At 35.5% G+C, this 20,276-nt stretch overlaps 1 protein-coding gene across 1 annotated transcript in view; it reads left to right on the top strand.

Annotated features, from left to right (window-relative positions):
* The window catches only part of Smp_142890 (putative hect E3 ubiquitin ligase), a 39,380-nt gene that overhangs the window by 10,179 nt on the left and 8,925 nt on the right, over positions 1-20,276 (top strand). Inside the window, exons 5-13 of the mRNA XM_018799896.1 lie at positions 1,938-2,158; positions 2,664-2,800; positions 6,996-7,273; positions 8,269-8,678; positions 10,657-10,706; positions 13,008-13,067; positions 14,828-14,887; positions 15,843-15,965; positions 17,235-17,516. Of these exons, the coding sequence (XP_018653764.1) occupies positions 1,938-2,158; positions 2,664-2,800; positions 6,996-7,273; positions 8,269-8,678; positions 10,657-10,706; positions 13,008-13,067; positions 14,828-14,887; positions 15,843-15,965; positions 17,235-17,516 (1,621 nt within the window). The remainder of the gene's footprint in view (positions 1-1,937; positions 2,159-2,663; positions 2,801-6,995; positions 7,274-8,268; positions 8,679-10,656; positions 10,707-13,007; positions 13,068-14,827; positions 14,888-15,842; positions 15,966-17,234; positions 17,517-20,276) is intronic.

Consider the following 20,276-nt stretch of genomic DNA (forward strand, 5'->3'; position numbering starts at 1 on the left):
CACTGGACGGCCGTTTCGTCCTATTGTGGGACTCCTCAGTGGCAGTGCGCATCCACGATCTCGCCTCGCGAGCGAGATTCGAGCCCAGGACCTACGTCTCATGCCAGAGCACTTAACCGACAGACCACTAAGCCAGCATCCGAGGACGAAACGGCCGTCCAGTGCTTCCAGGTTTTCCCTGGTGGTCTAGCTTCAATTGACTCACGCTTTCAACTATGAAAATACTAAATCTCCACAAAACCCATTCTGAGAATAATATTCAAACACTTCGTTGTTTGGAAAATTGTTGTTTTCTCTAATCGAAAAACAAAACAAAACTTGATAATTTAACGAGGAACTCCTGTCTATTAAATGTTATTATTTAAAAAAACTATTAAAATACTGAAATCTCCACAAAACTCGTCCTGATTATAATCATATGCTCACTAGTGATTGACTTCAAGAGATGTTTCCTGGAGTTCTAGTGGGAAGCAGTGACCAATGGAGTTCAATCACGTCTGTTGTGAGATATGAACTCACTGAAGACATTTGGTGAACGGTTGTTCAAACTTCGTAGATTGGTTGAAGTAAGACATTAACACCGTTGGATGCCGGCCGGCTCAGTGGTCTATCGGTTAAGCGCTCTGGGATGAGACTGGTAGGTCCTGGGTTCGAATCTCGCGAGGCGGGATCGTGGATGCAGACTGCTGAGGAGTCCCACAATAGGACGAAACGGCTGTCCATTGGTTCCAGGTTTTCCATGGTGGTCTAGCTTCAATCGACTCATGATTTCAACTATAAAATAAATTGTTAATAATGAATGCTGGGATGAACTCATGAATAAAATGGAAAATTTCGTTAGCTGAATCACATTTAATTAGCATATTTTCTTATTTGTGTGTACACATCCACAAAAGATGCAGTAACTTGAAGATGGTATTCGTTATCATCTGACATCGTGGTACCATTAAAAAGCTGAGAAAAGATACCCATCAAATCCAAGACCAATGGAGTTCGCGAATACCATGACTGAGGTTAATCTGCGATGAGTACCATCTACAGGTTAGATTCAATCTTCCCAAAACTTCTTTATCATAAATATTGTAATTATCTTCCTCTTTTAAAATTAAATTCTACAAATGTGACCATATTCTTTATTATGGAACTAAATTTTATTGCTTTTCAAACAGATTTGATATGAACTAAGTATAAAGAGTTTTACATATCACTGGTATTTATTGATGTTAATAATAACATAATCCGAATGTGTAATTCACCATCAGTACGACGTAATATGATATCTTTTAGTTAAAACTAGATACGTAGTGATTATTCACTAGTCACGTAACATTTTCAACTACCTAATTTGTAGACAGTTAAATCATGAACTTACTTTAGATAGGTATCTACTGGAAACCAGCTGTCTTTCTTTAGTACTGGACTCCTCAATAGTTCTCACCCTACAAACCCTTCAGGGTTTGAATCGATACCGTCATGCCGCACAACGAGTGTGTTATTACTGAACTCTGGCACCCAATGGTTTATATTCTCGACTTCAGTCAATTTGCTGTCATTACCAACTGCCATCGTAAATCATTCTGTGTACTAGTAAGTTCAGAGTGAAACGATCACTACAACTGATAATGTAACTTGTTGATTATTATTGTCTTCTGTATAATCGAACTAACACTATAATTATCTGAAGTATTCATGTTGTAATCGATGTCATGTACAAGTATTCGAGATAAGTTACTACATTATGTTATAGTTCGATCAACTTCAAATGAGTAAAACAGCCAACTAATACGTCTGATTGATGTACTCTACAAGTCGGTGTCTTTACTTCCTAAACACTAAACCTTTTAAGAATTATTTTTACCTATTTCCTTTTCTGCTCTACGTACCTCTTTTGCAATTCCTTTATTTCAATGTCATTCGGTGTTTTTTTTATTTTTCAGATATGGTCAATTAGGTCATAATGAATCAACTATCGGTATATCTGTACCACGTAAAATTACTGAATTTATGGGTAATGTTGTCACTCAAATAGCTTGTGGTCGATTTCATACATTGGCGTTAGTTCCCAAGACTGGTCGATTATTTGCATTTGGTCAGGGCACCAATGCACAACTTGGTATGGGCGATACAAAAAATCGTTTATTACCTTGTCCAGTTAAAGGTAATTATCACTTCATAATACTTTATGTATGCTTTTATGACTATTTCTCTGTAAATTCGCTGTAATAGGAAGAGAGAGGAAGGATAAAAGAGCATATGTTTAATTAGTTTCTAACAGTTTTGAAAGCGATGTTTGTAGTTTGTTGAATGAATTAATAATTGGTGGTATGCAGTCGTATAATATCATCCAGTGATAACTGCTTACGAAACGCTTACGCTCCACATCTCTCCCTTCGATTAAATAAATACCAAAATATGGAATAACTGCTCAGAAGAAAAACTGTCCTCTGCTAACAAAATAATACACTTATATACGAAAATTGAACACAAGGATAAACGTGATTAGAAGTCATTTAACAATCAAATGATTAATAGATTCGGGTACTATAGGCCATTCACCCTTTAATTGGATTAATGCCTAACTATCAGGCTTCGTTATTGCCAGAGTGAATAATTGTATTGATTTCACGTGCATTATTTCTTTTTTCATTCTATCTCTCCTCAAGGACACTGGGTTTCATCCCATAAATCCAGTAGTAATGAGTCTACTGTTGGTACCGATTCTTCTTCCAGTAAACCTTATATAATTCGTCGAATATTCTCCGGTGGTGATCATACTTATTTGTTAGCTCAAATGTATCAAGTAAGCAGTGTGTGTGTAAGTTTTTCTTTCCATTCGTTTTTCATTTCACAGTGATTCAATTCAATGTTTTTACTTTGATCCCTTATTCCTGTGGAGTGTCAAAAAACTGTTTAATTTTTTACGTTGCAGCACAGTGCTGAGTGGTCTAGGAGTAAGTTGGAGTAAATTTTCGGCGGATAAAGCAAGACGTGATGTCAGCCTATAAAGCTACTCACTATTATTCCAATCTATTTTGATAAACGCAGTCTGTCTTGTTCGGGTCTGTGCTATTATGATAATCATGCTTACTAGGAAGAGTGTAGATGAATTAATCAAAAATCGGTCCCAGTAGCAAATGTGTATTCATTCTTTGCGTTTTTCAATATTATCGCTAGTTTTTGTTTCTTCAAGTTTATTCCTTCTATTCTAACCACATTCTTTATGGTATCATTAACATTATCATCATTCTAGATACTTTGCTATTCATCTTATACTTCCATTAATATGTTGTGGCGACTTGGGTCGATGAACTTTCATCTCGAACTCTCTATATTAATTATGACTGACTTGATTTTAACTAATACTCTATCCAAGCTCTTAATGGAAATTCATTTTTGCTCCTTTCTTCTGTCTGTTCCACTCAAAGTGACAATATTATTTATTCCTGCCAATAAATGAATAAATGACGCTTAGAGTGGTTGTAGTGTAATTTTTCTTTAATAATAAATCACTTTATCATCAACCGAAATGGTCGGGTCACGTATTGTTGACGTATCACCAGCCATCCACTTGCCATGTTAAATAACCTTATAGCGAACTGGAACAAAACTGACAGCGGTAAGCCCCCAAATGCCCTGGTACGGTTGAGGGTGGAGAGAGTCCGCTCTTCTCCTCGAAATGCCTTCCGTATCCAATAACCCCATTAAAGCGCTAGAAGTTCTCTTTTCGTCCTCTCGATTTCGTAAACAACACTCCACGGCGAAAAGGACTTCTTTGACAGTGGCTGTATACTAGTGGCTATGTGAGAACATTTCGAGAATGAGAGCTGACTCTTCTCACTCTCGGCCATACCGGGGCATTTGGGGGAATAGTGTGAAATCATTCTGAATGGATGAATTTAGAAAAGCATTCTTTTACACCGTTGATTCTTCTTCAGTTGCATACCATCAAAATAAAATTAATGATTTAAACTATATCTCTAGGTCGATATATTTTGATCATTAGTAGTCTACGCCTAGTTTTACTTGCTTGAGACATGCTTCTTAGGCTAAACACGTAGACGGATATCTCATCTTCGCCATAGGTGACAAGTTGGCAAAAGCCAAACGAGCTTTCTGAATCCGTGCTGAGATTTCGTCTGATACCCACCCATTAGAGCTGATCAGACTTCCAAGATAAGTGAAGTTGTTGACGCGTTCGACTACTTCACTCCCTATCCTTAGTTCTGGTGTTGACGCAGGCCAGTCCTAGAGCAACAATTTGCATTTAGAGGGGGAGAAACTCATCCCGAACATTTTACCATTGTTGCTCAGTGGTACCAAGAGGCTCTGTATTTTATCAGCGTCTTCACCTAACAGGACTATGTCATCTACGTATTTTAAGTCAATAAATGGACCTCCTGGTTCAACTTCCAGATTTTAGCTAAAATATTGTTCAACCTAGTCGCTTAAATTGGACCACCATATTTAAAGACCTCTGGAGCCAATCTATCTGGACCAGCTGCTCTTCCTCGTTTCAGATCAGCTATAGTCTTTTGAACTTCAGCTAGAGTCTGGAGACCTACTTCAATGTTCCATTCAGACTTTTTTGGAATGGTGAGTAGTTGTAGAGTAACTGAAGGCCGGCTAAACTGTTCTCTAAAGTGTTCCGCCCATAGTTCTAAAAGTCGTCTTTTTCCGAGATCGTCTCAACCACAGTTGACTTCTTAATCCCAGTTTCTTTTATTAGTCTGAAGAGCTGTCTTGTATTACCTTAAGCCACTGCCTTTTCCATCTCTTTTTCTTTCGTTGCCCACAACTGCTCACGATCGCTCCTTAAACTTCTAATGAACCTAGATCTGATTTTCTGTCACTCTTCATCGTGTTTAGAGCCTGATGGGATGAGTTTAGGAGAATCTATCAATGCAATAGACTTGGTAGGAATCCACTGGCTTTTTGTGACGCTTTGGTTTAAATCACTAATACATATCGTTTCTGCTCCCACGGCTGTTCGTATATCTTTCCAAGCAACATCTGAGTCAGTCTCGTCTGGAGAAATGTCTAGATGTGAACGCAGTTGTTCCTGGATCTTACTTTTGGCTTTCTAATGGGTCTTCTTAGTGTGGATTTTCTGCTTCCAGTGAGGCGCAAGCAAATGCATGTTCGTATTAAAGCATGATCGGAGTCCAGACAGGTATCCCAGAACAAACGACAGTCTTCTATCGAGCCTCTCCAACGATGACTGATGGCAATATGGTTTATATGAGTCCATCGTTGATTTGGTGCGGGTGGTCGCCATGTTAGACGATACCTCTACTTATGCTTAAAATTAATGTTTGCTAAAAATAAACGATTGTCTGAGTATAGTTGCAACAGACGATCATCATTATCTTTTCGCTGAGCCGGAATACTAAAATACCCACCTAAATGTCTTTCTGTTTGATTTGAGCTGCCTAATTGGGCATTAATGTCATCCACTACGAGCACTATGTCTGAGCGCTTAGCTTTTTGAAGAAGTTCAGAGAGCTTTCTGTAAAGTCATCTTTCACTTCATCCGCGCTGCAGTCAGTGGGAGCGTAGGCAGAAACGACGTGTGTCCCTATCCTTCCGAGTTCTTACGGAGCTATTTAATCGAACAGCACATAGGCGACTGTTAACGGGGGTCCACTCTGATAGTGCTTGTTCTACCCTCGTACTAAATGCTATGCCTACACCTGCAAGTCCACGAGAACTAGTCATAGGGTCGCCAGATACACAGAGGTTGTATTTCGTCGGTTGTCCATTTTGGCGAGGTGAGGTCAAGTGAGTGGCCACACTAGGATCCTGTATGCGTGTTTCGGAGACACAGCATACATCAGTGGCACGAGATTTTAGGGTTTTAGCCAAGGAGGCCTGTTGGCCGACTTGACATAGGGTACGTACGTTGAAGGCTCCAACGTGTAGTTTGGAGCGAGGTTTTAGTAGACCTGGGACAGTGTTTCGCGCACTAGAATTGTTGGCCATGGTGACACTTGATGAGGAAGTCAAGAAAGGAAGTTTGGAGTTGAAAGTCGAGGTGGTAGGAATAATAGGAATCGAAGAGGGAAATTGATTATGAATACAGTGCTGTTAGAGGTATGAGGGTGGTTCTCACTTCCCAGTTGCCCACACAGTGGAAGGGATCTTCTAGAGGTACCTGAAAAGAAAATTGGATTAGAGTTGGTCTTAGTGACCTGATAGCGTGACCACAGTGCCCAAGGTACAAGTGCTTGAGGTCGGTCACACAAGACCTTTATGTGAGTAGTTTTCGTGTCAGTTTCGTACTTGTAGAGATTTTACTGCCGAAGATGGATATCCGTGGGATAAGGCGAAGTGTGCATTTTTAGGGTCGATCTTTTCTAACCTTGCCATTCCTTCTGGGAAGGCAGCATCGCTGTTATGATGGTCGTCTGAAGGAAACACCTTACTGCTGTCGTCACACCTCTGAATAGTCAGCAGTACGGCTTCACCATCGGACCTTGAGTTTGTTGCTCTTTCTTACCGCTCTTCAACCGACCTGTCTGGCATGGTAGGACCTTAATGAACGATTGTTCCAGCCAGTATAGCTTGACTGGTTCATCACGATAGGCAAGCCCGACCACCACGTCAAGGTAGCAGCAACGGTCGGGCTCCAGAATTTTGAGGTATTAAATGGTGTATGAACCTATTGTTGATCACTGGCTACCATAGGAGTGCATCTCCTAACGTTGCTTCACTGTCTTTAGACCTATAGATAAAAGGCTCGAGGTGTGGTCATCTATGAAAAGTACGTGCTTTGTTTTGGACACTCGGGCATTATTCTAACCCCCACACAAATTGGATGATAAAGCGTGGTGCATATATATTTGATGCCTTCTTGAACCGATGTTTGTGTGTTTAAATAAATAAATAATAAAACTCCATATTGAAAATGATATATAAATTAATAGTTTTTTATATATACTAGTTCTTGTTACCTTGACAAAGAACCTGTTATTAAATAATCTCATGTCTTTTTTCAGGCTGGTGAAACAGTGGATCCTGATGATTTACGCAATTGGAATCGTTCATCATTACAATCCATTCTTACTATTTGTCCTGAAATTGTAGAACAACTTCGAAATGCTCATACTGCCCTAGCACTTCCACCTCCAATTTCTCGATCTATATCACTGTCTTCATCTCGTCCATTAACATCATCACTCAGTTCTACATCAAATGAACCAATGACAATTGTTTCAAAGGTTGAATCTGTATTTTCTTCCTTAGGTTGTTTATCAGCAAGTTGTCTTGAAGAGAAGTAAGCATTTTAAATTATAATAAGTTTAAAAATATCAGATAGAGATTTTAATCACTGTAGAGCGTTAATGACATTGAACTGAATTGTGCTCTATCCTTTTAATTTTATGATAATATGAAGTTTTTCTTAGATACTAAAACAATACATGATCATAACTGTAGAGATTACTAACAGACAGACCTTCTATTCAACTGAGCTTCAGTTTTTCTCCCCTAGTTCCTATCGTGTTTTGAAATTCTTTGTGAATAGACTATCACAGGCTGATCCACTGTTTATTTGCCAATTTCCTTACTTTTGCGAAGCACGCTTTATCGGCTTTGAATGCATAATCTTTCCAAACTTATCTGTCAGCATTACTTGGCCCGACTGTATCAAAAGAACATAAATCAATAGACTTCTTGATTCCTGAACACCATCAAATCTGGTCACATAGCTGCAATAGAATTATGTTTTAAAATTTCGAGCAAGGTTAAAGATACTACCTCTAAGGGAGAGGGGGTTACATACTTGTACATAGCTGAGGTGTTTCACAATGCATGGATCCAAACGTCAACGTTTTTCGAAGATAATTCACCATGACTCTAACCCAACTTTATTTTAACCATACGTTTTTATAGCCTTATGTCGTTTTCATTAGAATCACCAAGTGACGCGTCGTCCTGCTGGATATTATTTATCAATTAACATTTCTTTCTCCCAACCTGATAGTCGAAAATTCGTTCATCATATCAAAAAACCCTAATCCCTAACATCAAATAAACGAAATTGCCCTTCAGAAGTTTTATCTCCTAAACTATTTTCACCTTACTGTTTCGTCATCACACTGATTATTAAGTAAATTGAATTCATGTCTATCATTTACAGTTGGAATCCTTCAAACTCTATTTGATTATACCTCCCTGTTCATATTGTAGTCTACTTTATTAGTAGTATAGAGTATGTTTAATTTTCTGTCCTGTTTATTTTCTTATATTTTTACTTCTTGCTTCTTCTAGGGAGCCAAATAGTCATTTTAAAACAGATCGAGAGGAACACGGTGTAGATTTAGACTTAGCTTGTAAACTGCAGTCACAAATTTTCCATATTCTTCCGAAAAGAGATTTAAAACGCTTGATTAACAAACTGTTGGATAATGTGTTGTCAACATCACGTCTTAACTATCCTAGTATTGAATGTCTCCGAGGTCTAATGTTTCTCTCTGTATCTGATTTACTAAATATGCCTCGAAAACCAATTATGGACGAAGCAGTCTCTGACGTGAACAACATAGATATCACATCAGAAAAGAATACAAATTTTGAACCGTATCCTGTTCTGAGCTCAGGATTTTCTACTCCTGGTTTGGTGTTGAATGCTTATTCAGTTGCTATCAATAGACTTGATCCAGCGCCTTCAAAAATATTAGGTAATCCAGTGTGTCTTTATTGACATTTTAGACGTATCCATGTGAATCGTTTCTATTTACTTGATAAGGTCATTAACCATTGAAGGACTTTTTTAAAAAAAAATTTATTTATCGATTACTAAGTAACTCGTATTCAAAACTATGTTCACTTCAGTCATTAATTATTCCAACCAGATATTTTGTTAGCGTACATACTTTTCCGTTGTAACCTATTTCTTGAATACAAGGAGGCAGGTTAATTGTCATCGATGCCTTTCCAAGGCAGGAGGTTGATTAGTCAGAGATCAATATCTATTTAAAGTATGTATGTTTTAATGCAGGTAAACCAGTAAATAGGATTTTAAAATCCTTGGTCACTGTGATAAACATATTGTGCAAAGTCCTATCAGGTAGGTAAATCGTTTGGACCCCTGAGTCTTGGCACGCGGGCGTTGCCCCAGGGTCAAGTATAGTCTACATCCGTACCTGGAACACATAAGTTATCACCTATGCATCCCTTGGCATACACATCGATATACTTACTTTGTGAGCAAATACACGTTAGATGCACTCTGGTAACTCGCGAGTTTTCACTCATGTATCCCATAGCATACATATAGAGATTTATTCACCCACCTGGGAAGGTAAATGGTCAATTTGCTTGACATTGTATAACTTGAAATAACGTATCACTCAATCATTTTAATTCAGTTTAGCAGTTTTAACTGTATGGCATGTATCGAGAATGATGTATGCATTTGATCGTAGATATCTTTTGAGAACATTTCGCCTTTGAACTATTCAGGAAGAAATATAATTGAAGCCTCATTTTTCGCTTATAAAATCTATCATAAGATAAAATTATGAAGATCTCGTTTTTGATAATATGCTATTTACTGGAATGTTTTAAGTGAGTCGTCGCAATTAAAACGTTTTGTTTTATGCAAAAAAAGCAATATTATTATCCACTGTATCAGTTTAACTTCTTGTGAAGCAATACGTAGGTGACTTGAATTCATTGTTTCATTTATCCACATGTGCAACCTTTTGCAAAGATTAACTTAATCAGATTAGTTAGTTGTCTTCGTTCGTAAAACGAATATTTCAGTTAGTCATTCAAACGCGATGTAGAACCTGGTATATACGCACATCAGTTCAATTCGTCACACTCCATTAATATAGCGAAGTGAAATTTTCAAGATAAATCCTAGAATGATATTAGTAGTAGTGACAGTAATAATGTCAAGAAAGAAGATTAAGCATCGAATATACTGTAGTGTAGTCTACTTATATCATTATAAGTAGTATATGGCGATGGTCAGACATAGAATGTATTTTGGCAGAAGACCGATAAGGAAAGAAATGAAATGAAGCACAATTGGTAGGAAAATGCATGAACTGTGGAATTAGAGAAGATGAACTGATATTTACAGAAGGAACAATGAAGATTGAGACAATTGACTGTTAATTTGCAAATTAACTATTCATTGTATGGTTATCAGAATTTAGTGAGATAGTCTGTAATTTTTGCTTAAATACATTCGATTGTCTCAACCAGTGTTCTGTTCACTACAATACGACTAACGAAAATATAAATTAGTATAATAAAAAACAGTTCTAAGGACCAGCTCCACTGCAGACAATTCCGAGTCATCTCATGCAAGGTCTTTAACCACTGGTTACAATAATAAACCCAATCAGGCTGTCTACACCTATTAGTATCGCTCATTGTAATTGTCAATGACTTTATTGATTGATGCTATGTTTTAGTTTGGCTATCTGTTATGACTTTTGTCCTGTTAATTTTCACGTGATAAAATCGCCAATCCGGATACCGATTTATATGATTTAAAACAGTCGAAACAATGTTCTCTTCGATTTATTGATTAGTATATACATATGTTACTACTAGAGAGATAGATTCTTATCAGTGATATTTTACATGTCATCGTGTTCTATAATGGTCAGCGAATATTTCTCTCACATCCTTTCTTTACAGATCGATGGTTTACAAAAATGCAACCACGTTATCTGAAAAAATTAGTTCTGGTATGTCTTTTCTCCATTGAATTATGTATTTGTTTAAATGAACAGTTGTCGAAGTTGATATAGAAGTGTTTTTTTTTAAAAAAAAAATGAGGTTTATTTATAAGGATGATAAAATGTTGAAACGTAGAATAAACGCTATGAATTAATAAAGCTTTGAATCGTGAAGCGACAATGGGATCTGTTACACTGTCGAATCAAAACTAAAAGGAAATGAATCCCTTCAATGACGTGAAATTCCATGACGCATTATCAATCACAAAACCAAGATGTGATTACATCAGAACACAAAAAACCTCAAAAAATAGTGTGAACCGAAATACCAAGTAAATGCAGGAGAAGAATCGCTATTTTAATTCTGTAAGTAAGGCATAAGTAAATACAATAAGGTGTATCATTCGTTAAAACTTACTTGTCATAAAATGTTTGACTTTTGTCTTTAACTACTTATTACTAATAAGTAGTAAGCCGATTCACTTACAAAGAGTACAAGACAAGAATGAAGACTGAAAAATATTTTATAGATGTAATATTAGTTTTTAACCTTCTGATATCTGTTTTGTTTACTCGTACTTTGGCTAATTTTGTCTCGATTTTTTTGAACTAGCATATTCCATGCCGATATCTTTTGTTATTATTATATATAACTAAATGTTTGTCCATTTCTGTGAATATTTAATCTACTTAAGAAAAATCCTAACCAGTAGATTATAAGTAATGATGATTTCCGAGTATAAAATGTGTTGACTTTACAAAATGAACCCTAAAAACCATAGTTTACGTCACTTATGTTCAGATGAAAATATCTTTCAGTCTATGTACTGGTGTTTACCTTCATCCTTCTGTTTTCTTTTATATTATAAACGAATTAATATTCTTATAGTTGAGATCATGAGTCAATGGAAGCTAGACCACCATGGAAAACCTGGAAGCACTGAACGGCCGTCTCGCCTTGTTGTGAGACTCCTCAGCAGTGCGCATCCACGATCCCGCCTCGCGAGATTCGAACGCAGGACCTACCAGTCTCGCGCGCGAGCGCTTAACCTGTAGACCACTGAGCCGGTATCCCACAGTGTTAATGTCTAACCTCAACCGATCCACGAAGTTTGAGCAACCGTTAACCAATTGTCTTCAATGAGTTGATATCTCACAACAGACGTGATTGAACACCACTGGTCACTGCTTCTCACTAGAACTCCAAGAAATATCTCTTGAAGCCAGTTACTAGTGACCATATGTTGATTAATATCAGAAGGGGTTTTCTGTGGATATTATAGTAATTTTAATAGTTGAGATCACGAGTCAATTGAAGCTAGACCACCATGGAAATCGGCCGTCCAGGTTTTCCATGGTGGTCTACTTTCAAGTGACTCATGATCTCAACTAATAAAATTACTATAATATCCATACAAAACCCCTTCTAAAATTAATATTTCGTAAATAATTACTAGTCCTCCTCTAGTTTACAGGTATGATTAAGGTAATGCAAAAGGATTGGAGCATGTAAATGAAATAAATATATAAGAGTACTGTATTTGAAAAGACATAATTCATAGAGTAGTTTGTTAAAATATTCCTTACAAAGATGTTAAGAATTTCAAGCATCTGTTACCAATCAATATTTCTCTTTAGTAAAAGAACTGAAATATCAGTTTCACAAATGAATGATCTTCGAGAAAGCTATCTTAATCGCGTTACACAGTACTTATAATAATCTACAACAATATAGAAGTAGACAAAGCTGAGAACACAAACGGATTGTAAATGAATGTACATTTGCTTGTCTCTTTTTTAATCTGTTCACCTAGACTATTACTATTTTACAGTGGTTAAATCCATATATATATATATCTTTCTTAATATTGTTCTTCACTATATATATATGCATCACAGTTATATTTGAGACTCAAACACACTCATATTGAATAGCATTCACTATATAAAGCATTGATTCAATAGACTTGGTTTCATTTACTAATATATTAACTTATAGTTTAATTCGTTAGATTTTACTGGGAAGCTTTCTTTTTTCAAAACATTTGCTATTTGAAGACAATAACTAGCTCAAATGGTAACAGGTTATTGTATTTTGTTTATATCTTATGTAAGTCAATATAATCATAGTTTGTTTCACACCCTATCATGAATTTAATCTAAGATTGATAAAGAATTTCATCATTACACAATGTTTATAAACCACTTATTAAGGATATGTAGATCAACTTATTATTGATATTCTTATAATTTTCTGCTATACAAGGTAGTTTGCTGATTGTTTTTTTTGTTGTTGCTCCAAATATATAGAATTTGAATAATTTAATTTCATATATATTGGACATGGAACCAGCTTCAGCGTATAGTCAGGTAAGTTGGTTAACTACTGACAAACTGATATTTAGATTATTTGTATGATAATGTTTAGTTGTTTGTTTGTGTTGAGATCATTGAGTATGTAGTGCTATGGGTATACATGAAGTACGAGGTAAAAATGAAAAATCGATTGATGAAGTAATGAATCTTCAACTATCGAGGTAGTTAGGATATGTATTACTTATGTTCAACTAGAGAGATGCCAAAACATTAAATCAGTCCATATTGTTATTGACTTAGTCATATTAGTAAATGTAGACTACTTGATTAGGGTCCACGTAATTATCGTAACGAGTAAATGTTTATTTTTTTATCTGAACACATAAATATTGATACATAGAGGCACCAGATACACATGCGCTATACAAATCTCGTTTCATTTGCGTGAGGGCTGTGATACTAAAAGGGTGCCCAAACCGAAGCAGGCGGTTTTCTTAGGGAGTCACACCCGGAGCCTTTGACCTAAAGGTCTGATCCACAAGGCAGTGGAGCATCGTGAGGAGATGCAGTCCCATGGTAGCCGCTGACCGACGATTGATTCACACGCCATTTGTTCCCCCAGGATACTGGAGCCCATGTGTACCATTGGTTTGGAATCAGGGTTTTCCAACTCCCCTAGGTGGACTTTCCATGTCCACCGGCCCAGTTAAAGCGCCGGACATTTGCTTTTCGCCCTCTCAATTTCGTAAATAACACCCGCGCCACGAGAAGGCAGTGAGTAGGACTTCCCTGACAGAGGCTATCTACGCGTGGCCATATGAGGGCATTTCGAGAGGGAGAGCGGATTCTCCCCACTCTCGGCCGTACCAGGGCATTTGGGGGCCGAGTAAATGTAGATCACAATCAAGTGAATAATTTATGCACACTTCATTAGAGCTTCAGTTTTAAAATAATCTTAATTTCTGTTTTATTCCATAAATTCATCTTTTGTTTTCAAATTGTACTGTCTATCCCTTATATTTTTTAATATCAATAAAACTGTTATTACTTCCACTACTCTGCTAATTCTTCTGATTATTTATTCTTGATGTCCTGTTATGTTATACCAATTTCGAACCAAAGTACATAACTGGTTGACAGATTTACTCGAATTTTGATAAGTTGTTTACGTGAACTCTTAGTTCCCATGAATTTTTCGCACTAGAATCTCGAACGAAAAAACAATATCGGGTAATATGAAAGAACTTTTATCTCCTAAGTTATTCGGTATACAGCAAATAAGGATATTTGTAGTATTCTATGTGATTTTAAAATCATAGAAACTTTTTAAAAACAGACTAAAATCACTAATAAAAAAGGAAAATGTCCAGTTAGTTTATCATAACACGATCGGTTAACTTCTAGAATTTTTTGAAGGTTTCGTTAAAAAGTTCTGCTTGGTCAAGGTATTTTAAACACTTTCGCAAGTTCTAATTATTCCTGCGAAAAACTATCGGAAGCTCCTAATCTACTGCATTATTAATATCTATTCATGGTTATGTGTTATGATGATATGTTTAACGTGAAAAAAAAATATCTTCATAGTTGAAATCATGAGTCAATTGAAGCTAGACCACCAAGAAAAACCTAAAAGCACTGGACGGCCGTTTCGTCCTATTATGGGACTCCTCAGCAGTGCGTAAAAAACATCATCAATCAATCAACCTCCATTGGTCAACTTTTTTTAGTTCGGTAAAATATATATTTAATTATTTTAATATGATCGAATTGATAATGAGAGAATTACATGTAGTTTTGTTTCTTTACTTTTATAGCGTAAATTAAAAGAAGAAAGTATCCGTCAAGCATTGGAATTTATGAAACGCTTACATCGAGTACATATTTGTCTAGTGTATTTATTATAGTTGTGATCATATCTCAGTAGCTTTTTTCGATAAAAGTGTACATTCATTGTGCTTTTGATGATCGGTTCATTTTTCCATTCGGATATCGTTTTAAATATACTTACTTACTTACTTACTTACTTACTTACTTACTTACTTACTTACTTACTTACTTACTTACTTACTTACTTACTTACTTACTTACTTACTTACTTACTTACTTACTTACTTACTTACTTACTTACTTACTTACTTACTTACTTACTTACTTACTTACTTACTTACTTACTTACTTACTTACTTACTTACTTACTTACTTACTTACTTACTTACTTACTTACTTACTTACTTACTTACTTACTTACTTACTTACTTACTTACTTACTTACTTACTTACTTACTTACTTACTTACTTACTTACTTACTTACTTACTTACTTACTTACTTACTTACTTACTTACTTACTTACTTACTTACTTACTTACTTACTTACTTACTTACTTACTTACTTACTTACTTACTTACTTACTTACTTACTTACTTACTTACTTACTTACTTACTTACTTACTTACTTACTTACTTACTTACTTACTTACTTACTTACTTACTTACTTACTTACTTACTTACTTACTTACTTACTTACTTACTTACTTACTTACTTACTTACTTACTTACTTACTTACTTACTTACTTACTTACTTACTTACTTACTTACTTACTTACTTACTTACTTACTTACTTACTTTACTTACTTACTTACTTACTTACTTACTTACTTACTTACTTACTTACTTACTTACTCACTCACTCACTCACTCACTCACTCACTCACTTCTGTTACCCCTCATAAAGAGGTATAGGCCGCCCATCAACAGTTTTACGAAGTTGTTTTTTCACTTATAAAGCAAAATACTCTATGTATATTCTTTAAAAACTATATTTAGGTTAATGAAAATCATCCCAACCCAATCTCATATAATACTTTTTATCTTACATCGTTAAAAGATAAAATTAATATAGGAAGTGCATTCGTAAATTGGTTACAAGAATGTAATTCCGGTGGAATGGTAAGTAAATGAAATTCGAATTTAATCGTATATATATCAATGAATCAATTATATGTTATAGTAAAGTAAGCGGTTGTTAGTTATTAGACATTAATAAACTGAAATTCATTCGTATGATGCATAAATGACCATCATGCTGAGTTAGTTTGATTATTATTTATGACATTAGAGTAGCAGATTGTTCAGTGGTTGTCCTGGTGCTTAGGGGGTATTCACAGTGCTTCATTCCCCTCCCTATTCACCAACATCTCTACAACTCATCTTTGTTACCGAATTTTAAGGTGTTCATATGGGAGGGGCATTGAAACTATGTGAAGACGATAATACTTGAAACTATAGGGGTGACTAACTGCAATAACGTCATATTGTTACTTAAGTTGTATGTAAATACACAGAGAGCTTAGTTATATATAATACTCGACTCACACGATTCTGATAAATCAGTACTCAAGTAATTATTGTGATAGAGAGAACTAGGTATTCATGCAATCTGGAGACTAACAATTTTGTCTGTTATATTGTGACCTAACTTTAGGTAGATGACCGCTTAATCAAGTAGAAATCAGCAGCTTTTTTAGTATGCTAACCTCTCATCAGTGTAGTCTTACAAATTCCCTATAGATGTAACCTAGGAAATTGATGTCTGTTTCAGTAAGCATATGCTTGAAAGTTAAGTGTATTCATTGATCATCATAAATCTTCCTGCACCAATACTGTCGATTATGTTAAAGATAAGAAACTACTTTGTTATCAAGACCTTAAAATTTGGGGTTTTGTCTCAATGATCAAACTACTGAATATTGAATACCTCGAACAGCAAAGAATTAATTGTTTAGAAAGTGCTGTTAAATAGACATTTTTATTTGGATCACTAACTAACCTATGTTAGGTAACTACTGAGAATCAGAAAGAACTGCCCCACCGGTGATCAAACTCTGTACCTGCACCCACTATCCCTTAATCTGTAATCAAACTCAGGACCTTCAATCTCGCGCGTAAACGCTTAACCTTTAATCCACTTAGAATAACATTCAACGACTTGCTTCTCATGTGTGAGGACGTGGGTGTGCACTGCTGAGGTGTCCCATGTTTGACCACAATGACCTTCCATTGATTCCTGGTTTCAAATGCTGGTCTAACTTAGATCGGTCCATAATTTTAATGAAAATAAATAGTTTCCACAACCACATACTGACAGTTAAATTATTGTTTAAGTTGATTATAATATTAATTTTTCCGTTAACTTGTTTTTTTTACATTATCAAACAGCGTTTCTTTTCATTCTGCGATTATCCATTTGTATTTGACGCTGCATCCAAAGCTGAAATGCTTAATATTGAAGCTCGTTTAACAATGCAACAAGCTATGTCACAAGCGCAACAATCTGCTATCTTTCAAAGTCTACTTTCACCATTTATTGGTACACGTATGTATGATGGCAGTACATCATCACCGTACTTCACTATTATTGTTCGACGTGATAATATTCTTCAAGATACACTTTCTAATTTGACAATGGCTAATCCTGCTGACTTCAAAAAGTTACTTAGGGTTTGTAATTGTGTATAAATCTCTCCCCTGGTTTCTGTTACACATTATATGTTGACATGTTTATGTTTTGCTTGCTTTGTTCTATGGGTTCATGATCTAAGTTTTAACAATTGTTGAATAATATATGCATACTCAGAAAGATATACCGTCTTTATAACAGGTTGTTAATCATAATTCCTGGCGCCTCAGTCACAGATATGTCACAATTCTCTTGTTTTTATCAGTGTCTATATTCTGTATGTATGTCGTACATACGTCACTCGACTTTTATAAATTAACTTGGGCGCATTTTGTTGATTCTTTCTACAGCATGCTTTGAGAAGTTTCATGAAAATGTAAGGTTGGATAAGTGATACAGATTATTCTTTATTTAGATATTCTTGTTCATTTATTCGATAATATTCGAAGGGGGCTTTGTGGAGATTTTAGTAATTTTATATAGTTGAGATCACGAATCAATTGAAGCTAGACCACTATTAAAAACCTGAAAGCACTGGACGGCCGTTTCGTCCAATTGTGAGACTCCTCAGTAGTGCGCATCCGCTATGGTTGTATAACTTCAATTGACTCATGATTTCAACTATATAAAATCAATAATATTAATTGTTGTGAAATTATAAAGCGATGGAATGATAATTTGTCAGTGTTTGAAACAACACTTATAGTGTATTGGGTTATGTTATTATTAACACTGGTTCCATTTATTCACAAACTGTTAAAAGTGTATAAATTATTTCATTTCCCTCTAATTAGCTTTAGTTTGTCTGTAATCAATTAAAACTATCCGGTTTCGATCAATACTGTTAGAGGTATTTGGACAATTTCTCATAACATGGATATATAACTCCACGGGTACCCGGAAAAACTGAATTAGTAGTGTTCTTGACGACTTGGGTGTTTGACCGGAGTGCCTAAGAGGCAACTAATCACATACGGCTTTTCCGTGAGATATTCTCAAAGTATTTTGAAGGGCTTTTAGTAACTGTAATCCTTGAGCACGGGGTGTAGTGTGCTATTTTAAGACCTGACCTATTTAAACCTCTTCCGTTTTGAGGAGGCAGCATCGCTAAAAATGCTTTTTGTCTAATGTAACAGCTTACTGCCATCATTCCTCTGTATAGTCAGCAGTATGTCTTCTCGTTTGAACCTTAAGTTACTGCTTTAAGCATTTCGCTCTGCAATCGACCTCCCTGGCATAGTAGGAGAAACCAAAAGAACAATCGTTTCAACCAATTTAACTGAACTGAGTCATTAAAACATCCATGTCCTACTACTCGTATATTGAGTTCATCCACTTAAGACTTAACCATTTCGTTATAATCTTCAATTTGTTACAAATTATAATTTACCGGTTATATTAGTCATTTTTATTCATCAACGTTTCTCATATTTTTTTATATATAACCGAGTCTCTTCTCATATTTTCCCATTCATAATGAACAAATAAATTTGATTATCTAATATTGTTGTCGTCGAAAATTTTTGTCAATAACTGAATTATTCTTCCTTTTTTCCCCCTTCAAACCTTATCAATTTACATCAATATAAATAGAGGGGTAGAATTTTCTTACGACAAAAAACAACAAACAACAAAATAATAAGAATGAAACCAAATCATCAACAATTTGTGTTCTGCCAAATCCTAATCTTCTAAATTCTTCATATCCCTATCCTTTTTCTCTTTCCAAATTTATTTCACTGTATTATACTCCTTCAATAACATCTTCAAACCTTAATCTCTCACATCAATGCTTATACTCTTACTACTTCTACCACTATGGGATTTGAATCGACAACTGTATCTCTGTGCTAATGTGGTATGGCAACTCGAACTGATGTACGTACGTACGAAGTTCTACGTTGTGACTGACTGACTGATCAACAATTTTATTTCGTATAATCAGTTTTATTATTTTTTTCTTCATTGGTAATCATGATTGTATCCATTTTGATAAATGATACCTAGGGTGAACTATCTACTCAACGTGTTTCAATGTTTTTGTGTAGATCTTATCGATTAAATGTAACTATAATCTAGTTTAATCTTCATACTAGAAATTGAATCCTATGTGTTTATCATTTCGATCATTTAAAATTATTATAGATACAATTAGAAAAAGACTATACATTCTGAACTTCATCAGTATTCGATCACGATTAAAGTTTGTGATCAATGTGTGAATCAATAGATTATTAGGTTATTTATGTACCCTTCTGGCAACTGATCATTTAAGTTTTGATTATTGACAAGAACAATGCTATCATCAATAATCACACATCTTTAATTAAATATTGGACAGGTTCCCAGTTTTCATGAGATCCTATAATCCATCATCGATAAAGAAAATGTATAGAATGAATGGATTTCAATTCATTATCTGAAGGGGTTTTTTGTGGAGATTTAGTATTTGCATAGTTGAAAGCATGAATGGCCATGCTGATCTCTTCAATTGTTGGTGGGCCAACATCGATTGGGAGGTCCGTGGGTGCTGCTTCGATGTTGGGTGGGTTCAGTGGAGCTGGTCGATTCAAGAGTTCTTTGAAGTATTCTACCCACCTGTTTCGTTGTTCTTCAATGTCGGTGATTACTTTGCCTTCCTTGCTTTTCACTGGTCTTTCTGGCTTACGGTAATTTCCAGCAAGTTTCTTGGTTGTATCATACAGTTGTCTCATGTTTCCCTCACTTGCAGCCTTTTCCCGCTGTCATCGCTAAATCTTCCACATATTTACGTTTGTCGGTTTCTGATGCTCCTCTTCACT

Source organism: Schistosoma mansoni, chromosome W, assembly GCF_000237925.1.
Source record: "Schistosoma mansoni strain Puerto Rico chromosome W, complete genome".
Lineage (NCBI taxonomy): Eukaryota > Metazoa > Platyhelminthes > Trematoda > Strigeidida > Schistosomatidae > Schistosoma > Schistosoma mansoni.